This window comes from Esox lucius, chromosome 20 (genome assembly GCF_011004845.1).
Source record: "Esox lucius isolate fEsoLuc1 chromosome 20, fEsoLuc1.pri, whole genome shotgun sequence".
Lineage (NCBI taxonomy): Eukaryota > Metazoa > Chordata > Actinopteri > Esociformes > Esocidae > Esox > Esox lucius.
The window spans coordinates 37,659,867-37,677,223 of record NC_047588.1 but is presented as its reverse complement, the minus strand read 5'-3'; the positions used below and the strand labels follow the sequence as shown (position 1 = coordinate 37,677,223).

The 17,357-nt window shown below is 42.4% G+C and overlaps 1 protein-coding gene across 2 annotated transcripts; it reads left to right on the top strand.

Moving 5' to 3' along the window:
- The first annotated feature begins 19 nt into the window (after positions 1-19).
- Positions 20-11,098, top strand: LOC105031501 (interferon alpha/beta receptor 1b). Of its 2 annotated transcripts, none has more exons than XM_010905972.5 (7): positions 20-302; positions 3,758-3,884; positions 4,019-4,206; positions 5,481-5,638; positions 6,225-6,378; positions 8,348-8,505; positions 10,230-11,098. In XM_010905972.5, the coding sequence occupies exons 1-7, from the start codon at positions 161-163 to the stop codon at positions 10,599-10,601; spliced, it is 1,299 nt and encodes a 432-aa protein (XP_010904274.2). In that variant the 5' UTR covers positions 20-160; the 3' UTR covers positions 10,602-11,098. The 2 variants fall into 2 exon arrangements, with proteins under 2 accessions (XP_010904274.2, XP_010904275.1); XM_010905973.5 differs by having other exon boundaries at positions 203-417.
- Positions 11,099-17,357: the final 6,259 nt, after the last annotated feature.

Here is a 17,357-nt window from a genome sequence, read left to right as displayed (position 1 = left end):
GAGGGGGTGAACATGTTGAGTCTAGGATCTATGTTGGGGAGGGGGTGTTCGGGTGCTGTGGTTAGGTGTCTGTTTATGTTCCTGAGAGAAACTGGGTTGGCAGGGAGAATTTAGGTCCTCCCTGGAGCTGACCCACACTCCTTTACAGTAGGTGGCGGTAATGCACCAAAACGTTGGATGCCAACCGCCGTTTACCCCCACAGAAGAAGAAGTGCTGGACCTAAGAACGGGCCGATTTACAGGGATCAACCCATGGTTGCGGCGGATATTTATTATGTTGCTACTGTTCGCAACAACAAATGGTGAGCCCAACAGAGACAAGGTGCCAACATTAGGATCTTCGTAAACAGTGTTTCTTCAAGATGCACCTGTACATTGCTCTTGTCCTCGGCTTTCTTACAATTCGAAACGGTGTGGGTAAGTAGCTGCTGTAATGTTGGCTAATGTAGTTTGTTAGCGTCAACTAGCTAATATTGCATTTGATGTGAATGTTGGTATTCAAACTCATTGTGTTTTTCTGTTTTTATTTTTAAAATTATACTGCTAGTTAAGAAATAATAGCTAATGTTAAATTGGTAGGTAGGTTCTGCCATCCTTTCTGGGTAGGTGCGTGGTAGGAGATACTATTAGCTGTTGGATTGCGTAGTAATGGCTCCTGGTCAACCAACGTAGGGACATAACTTTAAAATTACCCAGTTGTTAGTACGCGTAGAAACGGATGAAGGAACATATTCATATTTTAACTTAATGGGTTCGGTAGGTTTATTCTGACGGTGAAAAATGCACATACATTATTTTCGGTTATGATTTGTCCATTAAGGTTGGAGGAGATTTATTGAAATTATGTGGAGCAATCGAAAATCCCTCTTGTGCGCTTCTGAAGTCAACATTGTTTTTGACCACGGAGGTCACTTTATATACATTTGTTCAATATATTCCAAGGGCTGAGGTCCAAGTGGACTGGGAAAGAGTGCATTTCTCACTGTGCACGGGTTAAATAAATAATACCGGGCATTGTCTACACATCATCAATTCGCCCATTTCTTGGTAACATAGGCTCCATTTAGAAATTTGGAAACAACCTTAAACAAGAGGCACATTATTATTGAGAGAACAGCCGCATGGTTCACTTTGAGTATTAAAACACCTGGGGATATCCATAGCCTGTCACCCCTTCTACACACAAGTGGTTCTCTGTGTCCAACTGAAATTAACACAGGTAAATAGTTATATTTTATGCACACAAAAAATGAACAATGAAAATATGCAAGTTATGGTTTCTAGCACACAATCTGCCATAGAGGTTTTCAAAGTGTTTCTGTCGTTTTTTATCCTTTTCACAAGTCAATGTTCCCTATTCCCTAAAACCTTACCTTAACCATAACCCCCAATAACCCAACTGCTTTGTCTAAACTCAACCTAGTCCTAAGGCCTAAGCCTAACCTGTAATATCTAAAGCAGTGGCTCCCAACCCTTTTCAGTTACTGTACCCCCAAAAAGAATTTGCACTGCTTGGAGTCCCCCCTGAAGTACCCCCTCATGTTCATTTCACTAGTAAGTCTATGGTGTCATGAGTGTTTTCAAGTACCTGCTGTGGAAAGGCCAAGTACCCCCAGGGGTCCTAGTACCCCTGGTTGGGAACCACTGATCTAAAGAACCACAATTCTAACACTAACTTCAATTGTATGTTCTATCATAAACCCAAATTATTCCGTGGCATGACTTTGATCCTGCAGTTTGCATGATAATTTCCGTATCAGAATCAGCTTTATTTGCCAGGTATGTGTACACATACAAGGAATTTGACTCTGGATTATACAGGCTCATGATGTGCTTACTCATAAAAAAACTTAAACAAAGGACAGTCAGCCAGAGTCACCGACTGCAATATACAGTACACATAATAAAACAATAACATAATAAGACTGATGAGACAATAGTGCAATGAGCAGGGTATAAAGGGAGCTGGAAATAAATATATTTGTATATATTATTTGTATTATTTACATAATGACGGTGGATGTGATCTATATATGTTTGTGTGTGTGCGTGTGCGTGCGTGCATGCGTAATGGAGCAGAGTGCAAACGATGTTGGAATGAATAAATAAGTAATTTCTGTACACATGTAATGTACATGAGGTAGGTGGATATGATATATATATACAGTATAAAGTGGATATGAATAAATGTAATGTAAATAAGAGTAGACTTTATTTATTTTCAACAGAGAATGCTGTGACGATTTGTGTCGCACACTCCTTTAATAAAGGTGCTGCTGAAACAGTTTGTAATTAAGCAATATACAGCATTATAGTATGGGACTGGGAATACATTTCTACTCTATTAAATATTACTCAGTTAAGACTACTCATCTTTCAAAAAATGTCTGAGGCCATCTCAGTCTTTGGACATGAATCTCATTGAAAAGCTGGGGTTTGAATTGAAAAGAGTAGTCCATAAGCATAGAACAAAGGTTCTGAAGTATTTGAAAAGATTCAGCATAGAGGAATAATTTTCATATTGCTTCCCGTGTGTTTTTCCGATCTCAAACCCAATGGATGAAGGCTTGTTGTGACCATCGCAGTGGAAGGACATGCAAAGTACTGAAAACCAAGGGTGCCAATAATTCATTAATTTCAGAAATGTGTCATTCGGCTCGATTCCCTTGAATCAGTGGCCTAATGCCTTGCAGCACAATGTAATGGGATGTGTGGTGGATCTAAGCCCGGGATGAACGGAGGTCCACCCGCTCTGTTAACCTGAGGCGCCTAAAATCCATGCTTCCAAAGCGCTCAAGTAGTTTCATTGCTTAGTAGTGAGTTTCGCAGGTTATGCTGCTGTTCCTAAGGGTGTATAATTCCTTAAAGCTGAGTCATTTGATACCTTTAAGACTCTGTACTCAAACACTCTCGGTCTTCAGCTGTTGGACTGGTTTAATTCCAGCTATACAGCAATATACAGACTGCGGTGTTTCTGAAAGGCAGTGTCAACCACGGTCCGCTTTCAGCCACACCTTCATGCCATGTGACATACACACTCTAATGTTTATTCGAAGGGCAAAGGCTGTGTTTCGAGGGCGCGTGCCTCAAGACATGCTAGGGTTTTATTGATTATTACCACTTATGCAATTGCTCATAAAGCCCAGCTGACTCAATGTTGCCCTAATCGTCCCTGAATGCATTGCGTGTACTTGGTGGGGAGCTGTATGCGTTCTGCTGGATCAAACCCCTCTCTATCTAGATGGAGGGGAGGACAGTGCTTGTTATTTTGGGCTTGAGACTGGAAGTGTTACAAGGTTCAGACCGCTGGTTGAGTAAGATAGGGAAATGTTGTTTAACAGTGTTGTTCGACAAGTGTTGCGCAATAATGTCACGAGGCACGCAAGCCCATGTAGGTTTTAAGGGGAATTGTTCCCCCTCCTGAACATGGAATTTTTCCTCCTATCAGAAAGCATACAGCATCCTGTTGTGCACTTTGTCACCCAGCAGGCCGAAAGCCTTCATCTAGACTAGCACAACTTGTTTGTGATGTCAGTATCATTGTTGCTATCCCGTTCTTTCTTTTTTAACCACAGGGGAGTGTTTTGTTTTCTTTGTGTCTTTTTTTTTTTTTTAAAAGCGTTTCTTATTCTGGTCTACAGGAGGGGGATCTTTGATGTGTGGTTGTAAATTTAAAAATGTAATACATATAAAGGTTCCACGATGTTCCACAACCAAATTAGCCTCTTAAGTACAACTTCTTCCATTTCTGTGTCAGTGCTTGGAGAGGTGCCTGTACCTCAGAACGTAACCCTGTCGTCCATGAACACACAGTACATATTGATTTGGGACTGGGACCAGAACAACACTGGCAGCCCTGCTACCTTCACTGCGGAGTACATAGCGTAAGTCACACACACACCATGAGACTCCCACCAACCCCACATGTGAAATGTGTATTTTAAATGGTGGTCGGTCTAATATTTAAAACTGAGTGTCATGACCTGTCTGTCATCAGTGTCCCTCTCTACTCCCGCAGGAAGTTCAAGTTGGCGAGGAAGAAGAGCCCGCCCTGGGTTTCTGTATGCAATGGGACCACTGCCACCTTCTGTGACTTCACCGGCTCTGATCTGCTCTACCTTGGCATGTATGTGTTCAGGGTGCAAGCCAGCGTGGACGGACTCGCCTCTGAATGGGTCCAAAAAGACTTCTGCCCTCATAAAGATGGTGAGATCTTGATGATAGGCCAAGGGAGACATTAGGCAGGCTTGAGATAACACTGAAATCAGACTGCTGCAGCAACTACACACCAGTGATATCCTAACGACACAGGTCGACAGCCAGTTGTAAATGTCATGGACTAAACACTTTGAGAGAAGAGATGTAACCTAGAGATTTAGTTTATAACACAATATTATGACCTCTCCTGCGTTTGGCAAGGGAAGTTCTTTACTGGGAGAAGTAATTGTAACCCAGAGGTTCACGTCAACTTTAGTGTGAACGAGATTGTATGAATTGTAAACTTTTGCAAAAATGTGTCAGGCGCAGTTCTTTGGGAATCTACGAAACGCATCTATGAAACATAGAGTTGACAGAACTAGATAACAAGTAGGGAGGCAGCACCACTGAGACATGAGACATCCTTTGCTAAGCAACCTTGAGCTCTTGCAGTTGCTTCTCCGCCCTCAACTCATTCTCACTAGAAAGAACACAAGTATAAAACCTTATCCTACCACGAAGATTAATTCTCCAAAAGGGTGTCAGGGGGAGTTCACGGCTGGGGGTTTCCCGTTGACAAATCCAGATCACACACATTTGTACTGGTGTGAAGTTAGGCCAATGTAAGCACCCTTTTGATTCTAATTATTGCCATCATCACTGTTATTATTGCCATCATCACTGTTATTATTGCCATCATCACTGTTATTAGTGCCATCATCACTGTTATTAGTGCCATCATCACTGTTATTAGTGCCATCATCACTGTTATTAGTGCCATCATCACTGTTATTAGTGCCATCATCACTGTTATTAGTGCCATCATCACTGTTATTCGTGCCATCATCACTGTTATTCGTGCCATCATCACTGTTATTCGTGCCATCATCACTGTTATTAGTGCCATCATCACTGTTATTCGTGCCATCATCACTGTTATTCGTGCCATCATCACTGTTATTCGTGCCATCATCACTGTTATTCGTGCCATCATCACTGTTATTCGTGCCATCATCACTGTTATTCGTGCCATCATCACTGTTATTCGTGCCATCATCACTGTTATTCGTGCCATCATCACTGTTATTCGTGCCATCATCACTGTTATTAGTGCCATCATCACTGTTATTCGTGCCATCATCACTGTTATTCGTGCCATCATCACTGTTATTCGTGCCATCATCACTGTTATTCGTGCCATTGCAACCTTTTTGTGTGGTGACAACTGACGGTGAGTGTGACTGTTACTGCACGTGCGTGTTGTAACTCTGTTCCCTGCCCAGCTGTGCTGGGGCCTCCGTCCAGGGTGGAGCTGGCGCCTGCTGGTAACCTGCTGGACGTGTGCATCTCCCCCCCGCTGACCAGCACCCAGGGCTCCATGAGCGATCTCCTCGCCCTGTATTACCGCATAGAGTACTGGAGCCAGTGGGATGATCCCCAGGTACTAGGGTGGGAGGGAGGGAGTCTGTCTTTCACACTTCAGCAGATGCTCGAAGCTAAAACTAGACAACACAACCAGGACGTTCTTCTCTTTCGGGGGAGAAGTCAAAATGTTTAAGGAACAACCTTTTTTTAGTTACTGCAGCTCACGCTTCCCCTTTTCTGTGGTCCCTAAAGTCACCTGGGCTTCAACTCAGTGAGCATGTGACTAGTGGAAACACATTAGTCATTTAGCAGACATTCTTCTCCTGAGCGACCGGCAGTAAGTGCATACATTTTAAGAACGCTTGGTGAAACAACCACACAGCTAAGTAGTGAGTGGATTCTTATTAATACATTAGTTATGAGGAGAAGTCAGTTCTGTAAGGAAGACCGTACAAATACTAAATATAAGCAAAGTATACATACATTTCGGTCATTTAGCCGACTTTCACCACAGCAGCCTAAACCTCAACCTAAAAAAAAAAGAACACACCTGTGTTCCTACTGTGGTCACTGGTTTGTGGTTTTGCCGAGGAGGAAGCACAACACTGTCTGCTCTCTGTCTTTGACCACACCCGTCCTTTTCCTCCCGTTTGCATGTTCAGGGCCTGAAGCGGGAAGTGCTAAACACATCCAGCACCCTGGTGACCCTCCCCGGGCTGGACGCCTGGTCCTGGTACTGTGTCACGGTCCAGGCCCGCTATGACTACTACAACAAGGCCAGTCGCTACATAGCGCCCATGTGCATGCAGACTGAGGGTAAGAACTTACACGTCACACCGAATCCGAGACGCGCCGGGTTATCTTAATGCCCTCGCATAAAAACATGGCCTGTGGCCAGGCTCGCCAGGAAAGGTTTCGCTGCTAATGTTAAGACAATTCCAATGCTTTCTAGTCCGAGTATCCGCCGGCATGTCTTGGTAAAATATAATGGGACTGTGGGAAGAGCATTATAACAATGCTTCTCTGTCTGTTTAGAATCGGCGCACGCCAACATAAATGCAACCGGGGAAAATGTATTCCTGTAGTCTCATCCCAACGGCCTCTTGATAAATTGTTAGTCTTTCCCCCAAAACGTTGCCAATGCCAGTGTCACCTAGCTATGAAAAACATCCGATCTACAAAAAAAAATTCAGACAGCGAACACTGCTTTCCTCCGCCTCCATCGCCATGGCGCACTCAATCCAACCATCCAACAGAGTATTTGTAGTCAATAGCCGTGTGATCTAGCTCCCAAAATGCCTGTGTTTGTGGCAGTGTTTGTGTATAGAGAACAAATGGATGAACAATATTGATAAATGGCAGCATCGCCCTATCAGAACCAATTAGATCATGTACATATTTACACTAAGAGAGTGCGCGTTTGCGTGAGCAGAATTTGTGACGTGTTCAGCTGCCTCAGTGCTTGCAGATGCAACCTGTCTCCTAACCTCTTAGTGTGAGTCCATGTGCTTCATCCCGGATTGACGGTCCTGGGACAAACGCCTTGGATACCTGGACCTGGGGAAACGTACTACCACCACTGTCTGTGGACGTACACGCACTCGAGTTCCTTCCTGTACTTCATAAGGTCCACAGTTTGGTTGTTTTGCTGTGAGAGGTTTTTATCCTGGAACTGCCGCTTATATATCTCCTCCCATCTGAACATTTAAACCGACCTTTATTAAAAAATGTCTGCATGAGGAATCCACTACTTTGTCAGTATAAGTAATTTGTCAAAGTTTGTCATTAGACACGTACACAACATATCAGTCAGCTGTCAGAAGAGGCAATGAGAATGCTCTTTTCTGTGTGTGCAGAGACCACTGTTTTTGTGTGTGGTAGCAGATGGTGCTAATGGAGACTGTTTTTAGACTCTCTAAATTAGATTTTAAGTATAAGGGAGCAATCCTGGCAGAATATCAGAATAGTTTTCATTTGTCCAATGGGTGTTTGTTTTCCTGTGCACCACAGAAATGCGTCTGTACTTCTTGCCAGGTATACTCACGAATTAAAGGGTTACTGAACCTAAAAAGAAGGAAAGCATTTTCATTTGTATTTATAACAACAATTTATGTTTTTATATAAAAATATCTCATGGATGTGGGTTTTATAATGGTTGTTAAATCAAAACATAAAATGGTATTGCATGAAAATGTGAAGAAATCCAAAACCTGAACACTTCCTAAATCGCAAGTAAGAAAAGAAAGCCAAAGATTGAATCCTTTAATAACCACATGTAAGTTAGTGCTTAACAGTCCAAAGTAGGTAAAAGGAAAAAGGTAAACTACATTGAAGTAGTTAGGGAATTCCAAAGACTGTCTGCAGAACACCCTCAAGGCCAAGCATGACTCTGGCTACCGTCATGCGATCTCCATACATTACTGAGACACTGTTGTGGGTAGGGATGGCTCTTGTGGGTAGATTTGTATATAACCAGATCTTACCTAAATGAGTGAACTTTCAACGCACAGCATCAATACTAATGTTAAATAGCTTGGGTCCCTGGCACTCAGGCCCGTTTATAGCAAAGTGGCCTTGCCCCTGAAGTCACACAGTTACTTGTCTTTGTGTATTAATATCTTTCTAAGGATCGCAGATGTATCACTAGTATAGGAACCCATTGCAAATCTGTTTTAGTCTTGGCGGTTTCAAGTAATGTGGTCTCACAAGTCTCTTAAGTCATTGTTGCAGTAAACAAGACTCTGTAAAGTCACTGTAAAGTGTGCCTGTGTGTCCTCAACCTCAGGTGACACGCCACATTGGCAGATCTTCCTGTACTTCCTGATCGCTCTGGTGGTGTGTTTCCTGTTGGTGTTGCTGCTCTGCTACACCGGATTCAGGTGCTACAAGGTCCTCAAAAACACCTTCTACCCCTCAAACCAGCTGCCTTATCACATCCAGGAGGTAAGCTACACACACACACGTCCAAGGTGTGGGGTGTTCATGGGCTGGCACACACACACACACACACACACACACACACACACACACACACACACACGTCCAGGATGTGGGTTGTTCATGGGCTGGCACACCAGAGAGACACACACACACATCCAGGATGTAGGCTATATGCTGCAGGTGGAGAACTAGATTTAGCTGCTGGCTGATTTTGTCAGAACCTTTTTATTATTAAGAAAATTTTATTCTGCAAATTTACCACAATATAGCCCAGAAACATTGCATTTGAAAGTAATATCATTATTTGATCAGGTATCATATTTGTTTTCTGCGAGTACAGTATATTTCCCCCGTTCAACACATTTTGGGCTGAAATATAAAAATCCAAATTTTCAAAAAAAAAATAAAATACATGGAAATATGCCTCAAAGATATTTCTCAGACAGCGAGGCTTGTGAGTTCAAAACAGACTTTATTCCAAACACGCCGACTCTCTTTTTATGGTTCCATTCTCATCACAACATTTGAAGTCAATGATTCATTGTTTTCTGAGCGCGCGGGGGGGGGGGGGGGGGGGGGGGTGAATCAAAGTTGCACAGCGTAATGTGACTGTGCTGAGATTCTCACTCCCCTGAGAGATACGATGGGTTCCCATAGTCCTTCAGGAGAGTCAAGGAAAGGTCACAGGTCCTCCTGCCCTCCACATGAGAGAAACACCCCCCGCTCATTATACAGAGCATGGGAGCAGTGGGAACTGGAGTACAGATGAGAGAATGGAGGGACGCACCTGTTGTCCTTCACACACACACACACACACACACACACACATTCCAAACTGGGTACAGCTTGCCTCTCTTTTGTCAGCCAAATGTGGACGAATCAAAACAAACAAACAGTTTAAAAAACAAAAAAGGTAAATAAAGATGGTAGTAAATATGTGTATGAACAAACGTGATACTGACAGTTATATATAATTGTTCTATCTACGTTACATCAGGTTATGCTAATAAAATATTCCATACCGCCTGTTGCAGATGCTCGTTGGACATGAATGAGAGAACACAAGCACACGCTCTCAAATACAGACAGACACACACACACACACACACACACACACACACCCTCTTTGTCTGTGGGTGGGTGGGGTCTCTGTGAGGTTGGGATTAGACTGTTAACAATGAACCCTACACCATCAAGACGCTACACCCCCTGAACCCTACACCCTCGGGACGCTACACCCCCTGAACCCTACACCCTCGGGACGCTACACCCCCTGAACCCTACACCCTCGGGACGCTACACCCCCTGAACCCTACACCCTCGGGACGCTACACCCCCTGAACCCTACACCCTCGGGACGCTACACCCTCAGCCCTTGAATGACATTCGAGTCCATTTACCCAAGCAAGGGAGAGTGATGATCTCTGATCATCTATGACCAAAGAGATTTGACCTTGACACAAATCAAGTGTAGATTAAATGTCACACTTCACCGCTGTGGGTGATCTTGACCCGGAGCGGATTTGTCCCTTAATTTCCTCAAGCTAAATGCTTTTTTAAATGGGGCTGGAACTTAGGATGGCAAATTAAACTGCATTGGTTTTATTTGGGGATTCTCCACAGGTAAAGGGGCGAGGGGCAAATGCTTAGGGGCTGTTCAATTAGCAAATGGAGTCCGGCCTTGTTCTTCTATAAACTTTTCGCCTAATCTTACTCCCTTCCCTCAGTACCTCAGCGACTCCCCCAGCTCGGACCTGCCCTGCCTCCTCACCCCGGACTCGGAGTTGTGCTGCGACAGGCTGAGTGTGTGTCCCGAGGTGGTGCTGCTGGAGGTCCACGTCCCCCCTCCCGTCACGGAGTCGGAGCAGGACGGCGGCAGGCACATCCGCCAGGGCAGCGGGGACTCTGGCATGTACTCCACAGAGGGAGGCTCCGCCCAGCAGCACTGTTGCAGCAGCGCTGGGAGTGAGCCAATCGGGAGAGACCAGGAAGTGGACTCCTGGCAGATGGCGGAGAAGGTGCAGATGGAGGAGATTGGGAAAACCCCTGTAGATGGAGTTGTGGACGAGGGCGTTGGCGACCTTTTTGGCCATTGTTGATGATTGGATAATTATAATGGATTGGTCCCGACTTCCGGCTCCACGAACGTGAAGGAAGATGCCGTCTCACAGAGCTAAAACATCTCTTTAAAATGTACTGATGCTAAGAAGGGCTAATATACCTCCTTTAGGTTCCATCCCTAGCCACAAGTGACATTTAATGTTGGAATCCTTGGCGGGGGAAAACAGCTACGCCCGTCTCAGATGTTACAGCGAAGACGGCACTTCAGACCGCAACACTTTTCCTCCGCCTCCATCGTCATGGCGCACTCAATCCAACCATCCAACAGTGTTTTCCTGGAGGTGTACCGGCTGCCTGCTTTCACCGGTAGCAGGTCTCTGCTCTGGACGGCGGCACAGAGGGTCTGCTGGCGTTTTAATGTGACTCCTTTCTGTCGCCACGTGGCTGATGGCTGTGTACTGCAGCTTGTGTGTGTGTGTGTGTGTGTGTGTGTGTGTGTGTGTGTGTGTGTGTGTGTGTGTGTGTGTGTGTGTGTGTGTGTGTGTGTGTGTGTGTGTGTGTGTGTGTGTGTGGTCTTACTGAACTCATGGGGACCAAATGTAAAATCTGAAAAAATTTGCCTCATTGGGACCTTTTGCCGGTCCCCGTGAGGCAAAAGTCAATTTCTGGTTTAGGGTCAAACTTACAATTGATTTTACAGTTAGAATTGGGGTTTCTTTAAGGTCCAGGCAGGCGTTGTTGGTTAAATTTTGGGTTAAGGTTAGGCATTACATCTAGGTAAAGTTTAGACAATAATGTTACTTTATTGGGGTTAGGTTAGGTTAAGGTTAGGTTTAGGGTTAAGATTAGGGCAAGGGAGCATGCGATTTCTATTTTCTGGTCCCCATGAGGGTAGCTGTACAAACTTGTGCGTGTGTGAGCGTGTGCGTGTATTTGTGCCAGTATACTGAATAGAATTTCTGTTCAGGTTTAATGCATTGTCCTTTTTATGATTCTTATAGAATCTGGAATTAAAACGTGTCTTAGTTTTCTCTCTGATGGCCTCTGACCATGACCTCAACTTTGTTAAAATGTACTTTGGTCCAACTGTTGTTAGTTGTGAGTCCTGAGTCTTAAAGAACCACTGAATCTCTGTATGGGCTAGAAGGTCTTTCAAGCCACTTTCTCTCTATCTGTTCTCTGAGCTGAGAACTCATCTGTGAACCCCCCACCACCACCCTGAGAGTGTTTTTCCTTTAAATTCAACATCTTATTAACCATCATGTGGGTAATAATACTTATTAAGCATTATTAAGTGGATTAATGTGACATTTAATGAAATTGTAACCACCATTTAACCAGAACGTCCATCTCTGCGCTGAAAAGCCGCAGTCAATGCAAGTATGTATTCCATTCGCTTCATATAAAGGCTAGTTCAAGCTCTTCATATTACCTGCTAAAGCTGTTATTAGTGCATGTAATGCATGTCTGTAATTTTTTTTATACTGTGATATCTATAGGAGCAGAATATTTAATCTTTGAAAAGTGATCAGGGTGTGTGCAAACCAAACCATGTTACTGTTAAATAAAGGATCTCATTCTACCTTAACCATGTGTTTATTGTATACTGATGTATGTTATTGCATGTTATCGCAAGAGATGTATTATTTATTTTTTTAAATGGTTGATTTTTTTTCTCATCAATTGCTATAAAGAAAAGTATTCTGACTATGAAGATTTTGTATTTTCAATCCATAGATGGACTAGAATCGATACCTAATGAAACACAAATGGTATATTTATATATTATTTGTTAATACGTATAACTTATGGATGAGTAATGTAATGGGCATTTGCTGCTTAGCCAATTACCAAAAAGTTCAGTTTAATTGTATTTAATTGAATAATTGCACATTTGACATTTGAAAAACTTAGTCATAGTCATGGCACAGTTTGGTAGGGGCTATTGAAGCTTTACATACAAGCTTACATCAAATTTTGGAAAACTAAAAGCTGTGGATTGTAGTCCATCCTATCCTGATTCAAAATATTTAACTATAACATTAATGCAATGCTTGATTTAATAGCTATAGACCAAATGTAATTCCAAATTGAATGTAACCCATGTTTAATTCTGATATATGTAGCTATTGACTACTTAAAGGATTATTAGGAACACCATACTAATACTGTGTTTGACCCCCTTTCGCCTTCAGAACTGCCTTAATTCTACGTGGCATTGATTCAACAAGGTGCTGAAAGCATTCTTTAGAAATGTTGGCCCATATTGATAGGATAGCATCTTGCAGTTGATGGAGATTTGTGGGATGCACATCCAGGGCACGAAGCTCCCATTCCACCACATCCCAAAGATGCCCTATTGGGTTGAGATCTGGTGACTGTGGAGGCCATTTCAGTACAGTGAACTCATTGTCATGTTCAAGAAACCAATTTGAAATGATTTGAGCTTTGTGACATGGTGCATTATCCTGCTGGAAGTAGCCATCAGAGGATGGGTACATGGTGGTCATAAAGGGAGGGACATGGTCAGAAACAATGCTCAGGTAGGCCGTGGCATTTAAACGATGCCCAATTGACACTAAGGGGCCTAAAGTGTGCCAAGAAAACATCCCCCACACCATTACACCACTACCAGCCTGCACAGTGGTAACAAGGCATGATGGATCCATGTTCTCATTCTGTTTACGCCAAATTCTTACTCTACCATCTGAATGTCTCAACAGAAATCGAGACTCATCAGACCAGGCAACATTCTTCCAGTCTTCAACTGTCCAATTTTGGTGAGCTTGTGCAAATTGTAGCCTCTTTTTCCTATTTGTGTGGAGATGAGTGGTACTCTGTGGGGTCTTCTGCTGTTGTAGCCCATCCGCCTCAAGGTTGTGCGTGTTGTGGCTTCACAAATGCTTTGCTGCATACCTCGGTTGTAACAAGTGGTTATTTCAGTCAAAGTTGCTCTTCTATCAGCTTGAATCAGTCGGCCCATTCTCCTCTGACCTCTAGCATCAACAAGGCATTGTCGCCCCCACAGGACTGGATGTTTTTCCCTTTTCACACCATTCTTTGTAAACCTTAGAAATGGTTGTGCGTGAAAATCCCAGTAACTGAGGAGATTGTGAAATACCAGCCTGTCTTGCACCAACAACTATGCCATGCTCAAAATTGCTTAAATCACCTACCTATCCCATTCTGACATTCATTTTGGAGTTCAGGAGATTGTCTTGACCAGGACCACACCCCTAAATGCATTGAAGCAACTGCGATGTAATTGGTTGATTAGATAATTGCATTAATGAGAAATTGAACAGGTGTTACTAATAATCCTTTAGGTGAGTATATATACAGTTGTGCTCTTAAGTTGGCATACCCTGGCAGAAATGAAGTTTTGGCATAGATTTTTTTAAATATGACTGATCATGTTTTTTTATTTATTTTTTATTTAAGAATAGTGATCATATGAAGCCATTTATTGTCACAGCTTTTTAGCTCCTTTTTACATCATAATGATAAAGAAAATCCCCCAAATGGCCCTGATCAAAAGTTGACATACCCTTGAATGTTTGGCCTTGCTACAGACACACAAGGTGACACACAGGTGAAAATGGCAATCAAAGGTGAATTTCCCACACCTGTGGCTTTTTAAAGTGCAATTAGTGTCTGTGTATAAATAGTCAATGAGTTTGTTGGCTCTCACATGGATGCACTGAGCAGACTAGATACTGAGCCATAGGGAGCAGAAAATAACTGTCAACAGACCTGCGTAACAAGGTAATGGAACTTTATAAAGATGGAAAAGGATATAAAAATATATCCAAAGTCACTACTGTTTAATCACTTATTAAGAAGTGGAAAATTCGGGGAACTCTTGATACCAAGCCAAGGTCAAATAAACCAAGAAAGATTTCAGCCAAAACTGCCACAAGAATTGTTCGAGATACAAAGAAAAACCCACAGTTAACCCCAGGAGAAATGCAGGCTGCTCTGGAAAAAGATGTGTGGTTGTTTCAAAGAGCACAACACGACAATACTTGAACGAAAATTTGCTGCATGGTCGAATTGCCAGATAGAAGCCTTTCCTGCGCCAATGCCACAAAAAAAGCCTGGTTACAGTATGCCATTCTTGGGCCCTTCTCGGTCACTGACTCTGGCAACCGTTACGTAAAAATGTTTTGCCCGCCAGGCTCAGAGCAATAATAGACCTGAAAACTAAGAATAGGCATTTGGGCTATTTTTCTCTCTCAAAGATTTGAGTTTGTTTTTCAATTGAATTGTTCACATTATAGGTCACATTAAAAGTGGAAAAAGTTCTGACATGATTTCTTGGTCTCATTCTTTAACATCACAAAAACCTGGCATTTTAACAGGGGTATAGACTTTTTATATCCACTGTACATATTGCCCTATACAAAAAAAATTAAGAGACTCTATTGTTCTCTATATGCAAAAAAATCAAGGGGCACTGTGTATTTGCAGTTGTTGCTGGCATTTTACTGCACCCATCCCATTGTGCACAATGCAACTCAATGGATTTGAAATACATATTGCCTTATACAAAAAAAAAACTGTTCTATACACTGCTGTGAATGTATTGTTTTTTTCTGTATGAGTCAATGTTTTTCATATCCATTGAGTTACATTGTGAAAAAAGAGGGTGTGGAAAACATTCTGTTGCTAGATGTAGCACACCATTACCCATGATTAGACAGGTTTGTCGTACTCTTCACACTCTCCTGAACATTTCCTACATTGCTTTCTCTGGAATATTCCATAGTTTATGAGCTATGAGGCAATATGTTTTCCATATTCAGTCATTGGCATTGTCTGAATTTTGCCCTTGGAACGTGTTTTAATATAAACTTTTTATTGAAATTACTCTTAAATATGATCATATATGAATTGTTGTCAATGTTTTGATGTGTATTTTCTTAAACAATTAACAAACTCAATTTATTTCAGTTTTGAAGTAATACGTTGGACTCCTTTATTTAGAGAATTTCCTAATTTTCTAAATGTTAATGTAAATAAATTTGCTTAATGTTGTTCCCAAGACACTTGATCCCTAGCAACCATCCATTAGCGTCATGCTGGCAACATTAGTTCCGGGTTTCGGATTTTGCCTTCAAAATAGAAGCCCGCTGTAAAACGCGATTTTAATAATATTAAATGTATCGATTTTGACACTTTGCTTAGTGTATATGGTAAAAATGTATTGTAGGAAATGTTCATTAGAGTGGATAGAATAATGATATGCAAAGAAATCAAGGGGCTTTGTGTATTTGCAATTGTTGCTGGCATTTTACTCCACCCATCCTAGATCCTATTGGCCACAATGTAACTCAATGCATATGAAATATATATTGGGCTATAAAAAAAAATCTATACGCCACAGTGAATGTAATGTAGGAAATGTTCAGGAGACTCTATACCTGGCAACTCGAACCTTCAGCTTCTTTCACAGATTTTCTATGGGATTAAGGTCTGGAGACTGGCTAGGCCACTCCAGGACCTTAATGTGCTTCTTCTTGAGCCACTCCTTTGTTGCCTCGGCCATGTGTTTTGGGTCATTGGCATGCTGGAATACCCATCCAAGACCCATTTTCAATGCCCTGGCTGAGAGAAGGAGGTTCTCACCCAAGATTTGACGTTACATGGCCCCGTCCATCGTCCCTTTGATGCAGCGAAGTTGTCCTGTCCCCTTAGCAGAAAAACACCCCCAAAACATAATGTTTCCACCTCCATGTTTGACGGTGGGGAAGGTGTTTTTGGGGTCATAGGCACCTCCTCCAAGCACAGCAAGTTGAGTTGATGCCAAAGAGCTCGATTTTTGGTCTCATCTGACCACAAAACTTTCACCCAGTTCTCTGAATCATTCAGATGTTCATTGGCAAACTTCGGCCTGTACATGTGCTTTCTTGAGCAGGGGGACCTTGCGGGCGCTGCAGGATTTCAGTCCTTCACGGCGTAGTGTGTTACCAATTGTTTTCTTGGTGACTATGGTCCCAGCTGCCTTGAGATCATTGACAAGATCATCTCGTGTAGTTCTGGGCTGTTCCCCACCGTTCTCATGATCATTGTAACTCCATAAGGGGAGATCTTGCATGGAGCCCCAGTCCCAGGGAGTTTGACAGTTCTTTAGTGTTTCTTCCATTTGCGGATAATCACACCAACTGTTGTCACCTTCTCACCAAGCTGCTTGGTGATGGTCTTGTAGCCCATTCCAGCCTTGTGTAGGTCTACAATCTTGTCCCTGACATCCTTGGACAGCTCTTTGGTCTTGGCCATGGTGGAGAGTTTGGAATCTGATTGATTGCTTATGTGGACAGGTGTCTTTTGTACAAAATCAGCAGGGGATCAATATTTTTTCCCCCTCACTGTACAATACAAGCCTTCATACGTCTCAATTAAAACATGTATCTTTCAATATAAGGACAAATACATATTTTTGTCTCAAATTATGCTATAACTGGAATGTAGTTGCAATAAAATATATCCTTCTAAAAGAGTTGATCAAGTTGAACTTATTCTAGCATGTAATAGTTGGAAATTGGTTATGATTTGACTTTGTTGTAAAAATTATTTTGCTAATCTAAAAGGTATAAAACTCACCTACATCTCTAAAGGTGGTACAACAGGCTAATGACCAGTTAATATATGTCATTGACAACTACATTAGATCATTGGCTGAATTGTTAAGTAATCACCAAGTGGTGATAATCAACAAAAGGAATAATGGATCTAAAGGCTATTCAGCAATTTGGAATGTGGCCAATGGTATGCGTGGAGTAAAACACCAGCAA

Excerpts from the sequence above, each read along its gene's own strand:
- LOC105031501 (XM_010905972.5), top strand. The coding sequence starts at position 161 with ATGCACCAAAACGTTGGATGCCAACCGCCGTTTACCCCCACAGAAGAA. Across the intron at positions 4,207-5,480 it reads CTTCTGCCCTCATAAAGATG|CTGTGCTGGGGCCTCCGTCC; the intron begins GTGAGATCTTGA and ends TTCCCTGCCCAG. Across the intron at positions 8,506-10,229 it reads TGCCTTATCACATCCAGGAG|TACCTCAGCGACTCCCCCAG; the intron begins GTAAGCTACACA and ends CCCTTCCCTCAG.